Source organism: Malaclemys terrapin, chromosome 1, assembly GCF_027887155.1.
Source record: "Malaclemys terrapin pileata isolate rMalTer1 chromosome 1, rMalTer1.hap1, whole genome shotgun sequence".
Classification (NCBI taxonomy): Eukaryota; Metazoa; Chordata; order Testudines; family Emydidae; genus Malaclemys; species Malaclemys terrapin.
Window position 1 is genome coordinate 43,331,348 of NC_071505.1, and position 10,127 is coordinate 43,341,474.

General features: G+C 40.8%; 1 protein-coding gene across 6 annotated transcripts in view; it reads right to left on the minus strand.

Annotated features, from left to right (window-relative positions):
• PTPRZ1 (protein tyrosine phosphatase receptor type Z1) overlaps positions 1-4,869 on the minus strand; it is a 187,328-nt gene extending 182,459 nt beyond the window's left edge. For 2 of the 6 annotated variants that reach the window (XM_054023294.1, XM_054023285.1), the window contains exon 1: positions 4,554-4,869. In XM_054023294.1, coding sequence (XP_053879269.1) covers positions 4,554-4,611 — 58 coding nt within the window. In that variant the 5' untranslated portion in view covers positions 4,612-4,869. The remainder of the gene's footprint in view (positions 1-4,553) is intronic. The other 4 variants (XM_054023311.1, XM_054023303.1, XM_054023328.1 and 1 more) reach the window with 2 other exon arrangements.
• Between the last annotated feature and the right edge of the window lie 5,258 nt (positions 4,870-10,127).

The following is a 10,127-nucleotide window of genomic DNA, read 5'->3' on the forward strand; positions in this document are numbered from 1 at the left end:
ATCTCACACCCACAAACAGTGTACAGCATAAATACTGGTTTGCACTTAAGGCATTTAAAGTTTCATTAAAAACAGTCTCAGTAACTTCTGCATAACTTTTCAAATTTACTTTTATAAGTATAATGAATCAATATAATACTGTATATGTAGATACATTCACATTTCAAAGTGTGTATGTGTATAATGTCTTTTTGGTACACAAATATATAAAATCAAATATAATACAGCCACAAATAGATGGTTAAGAAAATAAAATTCCCTTTAAATTTATGTTTATGTTTTATCTTTTTTATTCTGCTTAACTAAATGTAACCATAGAGAGCATGTAATAGAAAACGTGCATCATCTTAAGTGTAGAGTTAATAATAAAATCTCCACTGTGATATCATCTAGTATAAAATACATCAAAATTAATATTTGAGACACAAAAAATATCAGTATAAGAAATTTAAGCTGGGCAATAGGGCCTGATTCTATATTCTTTACATAGTCCAAGTCATACTGAATCCAAATGAGGCTGTAAGTATGCTCAAGATGTATGATTGAGTCCATAAAGATCATAAAAGCATACTTGATCCAAGGCTTTCATGTTTGCACATCCATTAATTGTTAATTATTAGGGGTACATATCAAAGTACAGCACAGCAGGTGCATTCACAAAGCTCTTATTTGTAATGAGATAATTGCTTGTACTGTACCTCCACCACTCAGCTTTGGAAATAAACCCCTTGAAGTCAGTAGAATAACACAAAATGAATTATTTAGAAAAAAGTGCTATTTTCTGTATTGATAATGGCTTGTTACTCTAATGCTACAGACTGAACTAAAACTGAGCAATGCATTGCACATAATGAAAACAAAGGGATAATTTACTAATTGGAAGATTTCCTTATTGGGTTTTGAGGGGTCGAGGGTTGGGTGGAGAGTGGAATTTAATAATGGCAAAGTATAGATGAGCTACATTCCAAGTGATTTTTTTTTATATAATTTGGGGAAATCATCTGTAAATTTTCTTGAGTAAGAGGAGGGCACAGAGAATCACAAAGCAATCTGCAACATGTTAAGTTCATCTGAATATTTAAGTCACTTTAACTCAAAATGAATCACTCTTCATAATACAATTTGTTAAAATGCCTTTCTGTTTTTTAAAACATTTTCTCCTCTTCAATTATTTATAGCTAAATCTGCACACTGGAAGCCACTATATGATTTTTCCATTGGACAGAATGGGACAAATTCTGCAAAATCTTACTGCTCATTGACTTGGGTTACTTAGGATGTGTCGGTAAGTCAGAGCAGACTTGAAATGAGAATGAATTAGCTGAATAAATGCAATTACAAACTGTGTCAATGATTTTTTGTTCATGGTAAAAATGCCACAACCAATGTGGAATGATGTGCAGTGCTTTTAATTTTTTCATAATCAAAACAAGAATTTAATAGGAAATCTTTATTCTGACTATAGAATAATGTTTGCATATAATCATATAGTGCCAGATTCTACTACCCATAAGGATCCCAGATGAATAGCATCATGCTCCACAAGTAGCGTCACTGAAGAACTGAAGTAATTGGTACTATTTGAATAAAACCTTATTGCATAAGGAGTCCCAGTGATTTCAGTTCTTTAACTGACTTCAGTGGGACGATTTGTGGAATAGGGCATCAGAATCAGGCCATTATAATTTGTCCAGTAATACAGCAGATGAAACCCCTCCCCTCTACTCACTCCCAAAGGAACAATTTAGCCTTTGAGTTTTCTTCTCTCCTGTTCCCCTCCTATGAGTTTTTCTCATGGGTGGGGAGAGCTGGACTTTATGTATTTTTCATAGATTAAGTGCCTCATACTGCTCCCATTGAAGTCCATGGCAAAACTCCAACGTTGAACTGGACCCCAGAGTAGACTTCCCTTGAAACATGAGAGGATACCACTGTAAGATAGTGGCAAACTGGGAATTCAACTATATTTTTTTGAAATTCATGCAAATCAGGTTGGATCTGTAAAACACAGTAGGTTTTCAAGAAAGTGCTCTGTATCTCCCTGAGGATAAAATGATAGAGTCTTGAAACAACATACACAGCCTTCATGAAGAAGATAAGGTCTACCAGCAGCAACATTCCATTCACAAAGTAAGCTAGTGCTGGTTCTGGATACCAGAATGAATGGTAACCACTAGCCTAATACAAAAAACCCTAGTACCTATAAAATTCACTAAACCCAATGAGTCGATTCTTTATTGTGAGAAAGCAAAACTAAATTATATCAAAATCTAAAAAATCTTTCATCTTACAAGCAAGGAGCGATAGAGTAGAAGTATTCTGGGTTGCAGGCAGAGGGAAGAAGATATTCAAATGAAATCTGATTAAAATCAGTTTAATAACCTGTACAGTGTATTCATTCATGGGAACAATCACATCATTCAACAAGCTATGCAGTCTGGCTCATCAGTCCTCAGAATGAGCTACCATTGAGACCAAATCATCCATCACCTCTAAGAAGGGTGACCCTTTCAGGTCAGTTTTGAAAACAATGGTGAATCTGTCAAGGGAGAAAAATGAAGTAGCAGCTGGTATTATACCTGATGTGTGATTGACAAAAATGGTTTCTAGTATTGGCAGATCTTTTGTATTTAGGAGTACAGCATAGTCACACAAGTACACCGAGTGTTAGAAAGTTACATTATAAACAAACACCTTATTTCTACCACAACAAAAAGGAAGTACAACAAATGTTTAACGGACAAGAATTTCTATTTCCCTAGAGAGTTCAAGTTCTACTAAATGCCTTTCCATTGTTTATAATATGGCATGACCACATTAACCTACAAGTAAGACGTAAACTCCAGTAACGTTGCACTTCTGTCAGAAATGTAATTATGTTTCTATATCATATACATTGTGTCATAACAGCATACACCCATATTTACACATTCAGATAAATAGATCTTAATTTTAACTTTTAAAATAGGAATTTTCATTACTATTAGGAAATAAGTTAGGAATATATGAAAGATGTTATAAAAATCATCAAGTATATTTTGCTAGTTCATACTTTGCCATACCTTACTACTAGAAAAGTGTAATGGTCTATTCATTTGTATTTTATTTTAGAATAACTAAGATTTTTAGAATTAACATTTTAGAATTAAAATTTGAATAGTGCCTATCAAAAGTTAAGAATGTCTTTATAAACAACTGAAATATTTTAATTAAAGGTCAGTTGCACCCATCAAATTTACAATTCAACCACTCCCAATAAGCTTTTTGGAAAGGGAATTCAAATTAGTTTCTTCATATGTCAAATAAAAACAATTACAGTATGAGGAGTTCAACTACAGTGAAATTGATTGCACCGTTAGCACATGACACAGATCTTTGTTTATAAAGATTTACTGTGCCAGAAGCAGCACCACCTATTGGATGAAAAATGTAGGTTAATATCTACTTTAACAAGAGAGAGCTCTACTATAAAACAGGTTTTGTGGACAGATGACAATGACTGAAGATCTTATTTTCACATAAGTATGTGAAACTTAACCAATATTTTCCAGTGTTTTGGCAGGAGCTAATAACATCACAACAAATATAATATACAATATAAAATGTCATGATTTAAAAACATTTTTGTTTTAATATATATGACAAAGTGCTTAAGACAACACTTCTAATAATATAAGTTAACTATTCCTTTAATATCTGCTTTCAAATGATATAAAGGAAATTGTAGGATTCTCATGATGCACTCTGCACGAATCTGAATGTGTTTAAAATTAATTTGGTTATGTAAGTGGTCCTGCTAAAATCAGAATACCAATACTGTGTCCAGTAAGGGTGAAACGTTAATATACGGACTAATGTATTTTTCCTTTTAAAGACATCAGTATCTTACTCATTTCAGAGCAATGACTGAATTAATCAGCTACTGGATAACTGTCTTCTTTGTAAATTGAGATTAGGCAATTAACATTTTTAAGAGTATCAATGAATGGTGCCAAAACAGGCTGCTGGCTAAAATAAAATCGAACATCTAATGTACTGTACAGGCAAGTTGATGCTTGTTGCCTATATTGCTTTGAATTGTAGATTTCTCTCTCTCGCTCATTTCATATGTGATAAATTTTCATGTGAGTGCATCCTGTCGGGCTGTGGGAGTGAATGGTTGGAACACAGTCTCCTCAGAAGACGCTGATCCTGGCTCCTTGGCTAATGGCAATGCAAAGAGCCCTTTACCTAATGCTTTTGGTGTTAAATGACACTTTTCAGGCCAGGGCGTGGGTGGGATTGTGAGCGATCCAAGGCAGAGCAGCCTGTCTCTGCTGGTGGGGGCATGACTGGAGCTTGCATCCATGGAGCCCAGCAGCAGCAGCTGGAGGCTAAGGTGGGTAGGGAGAGAAGAAACATTCCCGTCCATGATGCTGACAGCATGTTTCCGTGGTGTGAAAGTAAAAGAGGCTCTGGTCGGGAATGGCACTAGCCAGAGCACAGTCAGGGCTCACAGAGGCGCAAAGTTGGTTTTAAACCCGCTATTATTAATGCATGCAAATCTCACTCACCCACTCGGAGGACACAGAGGAGCTGGATGCAAGCAAGCAAGCGCCCTAGAATTAGCATTTCCAAATCGTCCTGTTCCCCCTTCTCTCTGTGGCTCTCTGTCCCCAGGCAGCTGCACCTCTCCTCACTGGGGGAATGGCTTGTGATCCTCCAGCCTCGCCTTTTAAACGCTTCCCAGTCGAGGAGGAGGAGGAAGAGAAGGAGAAGGAGGGGGTGGGGGAACCTAGCAGGGCCAGACTTGGTGCTGCATCTCTGGGACTTTCGCTCGCGCTCTCCAGCCTGCTGCTCCCATTCACCCGGCAGCGGCGGAGCTGCCTGATGTGCTTGCGGGAGAGAGGGCGAGAGAAGGCGCGAGCCCGCGCTCCTGCGTGTGAGGGCGGAGGCGCGCGCCCTGCAGTGTAGAGGCAGCAGGGGGGCGCCCCCACTGTGTGTGTGTCTCTCTCTCTCCTGCTGCACGTCTGCGGGGTGGGGATTTGCCCTTTCGGGCCAGGGAAAGTTCGTCGCGAGCTAAAGCAACGTCCGGGTGTCTGACTTGGCGGGGCAGCCAGGGGTTAGCGCCATTCTAAAACTGCACCCTACAGAGCCTTGCAAGCTCTACCGACTTCAGCTGGGCTACACACCCCAGAAAGGGGTGCCTAGGCCACCCCCGCACTGCAGCCACCTGCCCCGCAGCTATTTTCACAACTCCCAAACCCTGTCACCTGTGCTTAATTTGTGCCAGGGCTTGCTAAGGCTGAGCCCTGGGACCTCTAGGCTTGGCAGTTCATAGACCCAGCACCTCTGGGCTTGTGGCATCAGTTATGAAAGTAAAATAATTGTTTGAGCCCCGACACCTCTTTCATTACAAATTAAGCACTGCCTATCACCCACACTTGTAGGGATCCTGCAGGCATTCCCTGGTGTGTATAATAGTGTGACTAAGCCCATTGGTTTCAATGTAACCATTATAGTGCTGTATACTATTGACTATTACTTATATAGCCCTTTCAATCAGCAGCTCCCAAAGCACTTCCCAATCTTTAAGGTGTTTATCCTCCACTCCACCCCTCTGAAGCAGGGTAGTGTTGGTATTCCCATTTTACACATGGGGAACCGAGGCACCGAAAGGCTAAATGACTTGCCCAAGCTCACACAGGAAGGTCATGAATCCCATCTCCCATGTCCTAAGCCAGCACCCCAACCCCTGCATCATCCTTCCTCTCTGCTCTGTGATTGGAAGCATAGAAGAATATTGGATTCATTTGAAACTGCGGGGGCACGGGATGAAGAGACAGAGGTAGCAGAATAAAATGAACTATGATAACATGATCAGAATATAAGAATTAGCATTATTTCCCTTGTAAAATGAACTACAGAATCTTTAATGACCACTTGTTGCAATGTTTGGTAAGGAAATTGAAGGAGGCTACACAGTATGTGATTTTGGTGCTGTATCCATAAGTCAACCAGTATATGTCAGTTTCTCCTAAGCAAAAGGATGATGGACTCCCTTAGATCAGTTTTCTGGACTGCCTGAAAGATGATCTTTTGATTCAGCAACTTCACTGACATTAGGAGCAAGGGATTAAGACCCTGGTACAAAAATGTTAACATTCTGTGTTTCAGCATTTATATGAAATCAACATCATATGCTGAAAGTCTGTAATGAAGCAGATATATATCAATAGCACTGATTTTAGGATGAAAGGACAATTCTGAGATTTCGAATGCCTATATCCATCAATTAGCCACACAACAAAAATATGTTCAAAGAACTTAGGCTGTTGCATCTATGATGCCTTGGTTTGCAAACACAGTATTTTGTAATAAAGTGCTGAACATATCCTGCTTAGAAAATGGAATAACAATCCTGCCCGTAATATTATTAAAGAGTCCGTACGATACCCCACTCTATACCAAATCCCAAGGAGTGGAAGGTTATAACAGTCTGAATTATTTTTAATACAGTTTTGTGTTTGCAATACTATTCCCATCTGAGCTAAACCATCCACTCCGTTTGTATGTGACGTGACTTTTAATGGCTGGAGATACTGAAGTGTAATTTCACTTCATGCTTTATAGTTACGCTATTCTGTTGGAGCTTTGTTATTCCTCATGTACTGGTATCATATTCTTCTGTCTACTTCACAAAGAAAGAAAAAACTCTTGCGTCAGCTTTTCATTTCACATTTCTGGCTGCTGACAATTCAAGTACCTGACTGTTTGGGCAGTTATGAGCTGTCTTGACACAAAGCAAATTGAAGAGTTCAAAACAAAACAAATACAAGGAATTGTCATTAATATTTAGGAATGTAGGAAGTTGACTGTGTTAAGTGGCAAACTGCTGACGTGTCTTATTGTGCAAGTTCAGTATCTTCCACTATGTTATATGATGTACATAGGAATGGAGGCTGGTTCATTAGTAGAAGGATATGCTTTAAATTACAGTCTTGTTAACGCAGTGTTGTTGTAGCCAGGAGGATATTAGAGACATAAGGTGGGCTAGTCCAATAAAAGATATTTCCACACCCACCCAGTCTTGCTAACAGAATACGATTTATCACATGAACAATAAAGTTTTATGTATTAAGTTTTCCCATCAAATGATGATATTTCAAGATATTCCTGGGGGGAAATGTTGAAGATTTTCAGTCAGCTGATTTCCATGTTACTCATCGAGGCTCAGATTCTGACAGGTGCCAGGTATAATGGCTCCCAGATGTGCATGCATACATGTTGCAAAAGCAGTGTTAATGTTAATGTGTATTGTGGCAAAGATCAGCCTCACCCTCCACACACAACATCACTGCACAATTCATACTCAGAGAGGGAATAATAAGCACTTGTACAATACTTTACATCTTCACAAGCATGTATATTAACATGTTAAGGAATAATCTGTGAAGAGGCCTGGGCTTAAAGGCCACTGCAGGGTCAGAACGTATATACTCCAACACTCCAGATCAGATTCTTCATTAGCTTACATCTTGTCTAGTAATTTTAATTCAGCTAAAAAGAAGGTCATATATATAGGAAAAAAGAATGTAGGCTGTACCTATAGAATGGGGAACTGCAGCTTGGAAAGCAGGCTCTCTGTAAGGAACTTAAGGATCATTTGACCAACAGCCCATGAGCTCTTAGTATAGTCCTTGGAGATATAAATAGGAAAATATCAACCAAGAGGAGAGAAGTGGTTTTACCCTTGTACACAGCAACTGGGGTCCCCACTACTGGAAAACTGTACACTTTAAAAAGAGATATTGAAAAAGTAGAGAGGGTTAAAAAAAGAGATCCGGACAAGAATCCGGAAAATATGTCTTACAATGAGAGATACAATAAGGAACTCAATCCATGTAGTTTATCAAAGAGAAGATTAAGAGATTACTTGATCACTGTATGTAAATGTCACTGTCCCTGGATAAACTGACCCTTCCAAGACTCTTATCCAGGCCCTTGAGTGCACTCCTTTCAAGTGACAAGCCTGTGCCTCCACCCTTCTTTGGGGTGGGATCCCATGAACTAACAACACTTCAACAGAGCCTCTGGTTTACACCCCAGGTGGCCAACCATGCTACCCAGCAGGCCCAATGGGCCTGGCACCTGCAGGACTTTCCTGTGGGACAGTAGCAGTATACAGCGGCACAGAGACAGCTTCTTCAAAATAAAGTATGGTTTATTAGCCAAAAGGTTCACAGCACTCAGCCCTGGTTTACCTTATGAGGTTAGGTCAAATTTAGCTACATTAGGTCGATTTTATAAGCAATGCATCTACACAACCAACCCCATTCCGTCAACCTAAAGGCCTCTTAAAATCGACTGCTGTACTCTCCCTGGTGAGGGGAGTAGCGCTAAAATTGACCTTTCTAGATCAAATTTGGGGTAGTGCAGACGCAATTCAACAGAATTGGCCTCCGGGAGCTATCCCAGAGTGCTCTAATGTGACCGCTCTGGACAGCACTTTCAACTCCGATGCACTAGCTAGATACACAGGAAAAGCCCTGGGAAATTTTGAATTTCATTTCCTGTTTGGTCAGCATGGCGAGCTCAGCAGAACAGCATCGCAAACAAGCTCCAGCATGGACTGAACGGGAGACACTGGATCTGATTGCTGTATGGGGAGAAGAATCTGTGCAGGCCAAACTCCAATCAAAAAGAAGAAATGCTAATATATATGCCAAAATCACACAGGGCATGGTGGAAAGAGGCTACAACAGGGACACACAGCAGTGCCGCGTGAAAGTTAAGGAGCTCAGGCAAGCCTACCAAAAGACAAAGGAGGCAAACAGTCACTCTGGGTCAGAGCCCCATACATGCCGCTTCTATGATCAGCTGCATGGCATTCTAGGGCATAACCCTACTACTACCCCATCATTTTCCATGGACACCTGCAAGGGGGGAGTCTCATGCAACAGGGAGTGGGATTTTGTGGATGAGGAAGAGGAGGAGGAGGAGAATGCGCAGCAGGCAAGCGAAGAATCCATTCTCCCCTGCAGCCAGGACCTGTTCATCACCCTGGAGCCAATACCCTCCCTAGGCAGGTTCCCTGACCCCGAAGCCGGAGAAGGCACCTCTGGTGAGTGCACATTTGTAACTACTGTACAGGGTTTAAAAGCAATAGTGTTTAATGTTTGATTTGCCCTGAAGAATTGGGATGCATTCGCGGCCAGTACAGCTACTGGAAAAGTCTGTTAATGTGTCTGGGGATGGAGCGGGAATCCTCCAGGGACATCTCCATGAAGCTGTCCTGGAGATATTCTGAAAGCCTTTGCAGAAGGTTTCTGGGGAGGGCTGCCTTATTTCATCCTCCATGGTAGGACACATTACCACACCAAGCCAGTAGCAAGTAGTCTGGAATCATTGTAGCACAAAGCATGACAGCGAATGGTCCTAGATTTTGGTCACATCCAAGCAACATTCAGTCTTTATCTTTCTATATTAGCCTCAGGAGATGATATCATTCATGGTCACCTGATTGAAATAGGGGAATTTTTGTAAGGAACAGTAAAAGGACCCCGTTCATGCTGGGTTGTTTGCTTTTGGCTAAAAGGGATCATCCCTGAGAATAGCCACGCACTGGGGTGGTGGGGGGTGTGTGTTGCACATCCACCCCCAAACCGCAGCCCCGCCTTTTAAATGGCAAACCCAACTGGCATCGCTTGCTGTGGGAAAGGAGGGCGTTGAAGTTTGAAACCATTCTCACATGTTATGAAGGCAGAAGAAGCCAACCCTGCGTACCCTTTGGCTTACCATGGCTGCCTGGAAACCGAATTCTGTTGCCCAGCTATGTGTGATGTGTCACCATACCGGCAGACGCTCAATATAAAAGGCAAAATGCGACCTTGTAACTAAAGCACATGTGCTGTCTGCTGTGAATTGCTTGATTCACTGTGAAAGAGTCTCCCTTTTGTTCTCAGAAATGTATCATCTTAAATGTTACTCTCCCTTTTTATCCCCCTGCAGGTGCAAATGTTTCTATGCCCTCCCTATCATCTCCGTTCCTGAGGTTATCGCAGATTAGAAGGCGAAAAAAACGCACTTGCAATGACATGTTTTCTGAGCTCATGCAGTCCTCCCACACTGATAGGGCACAGCTGAAT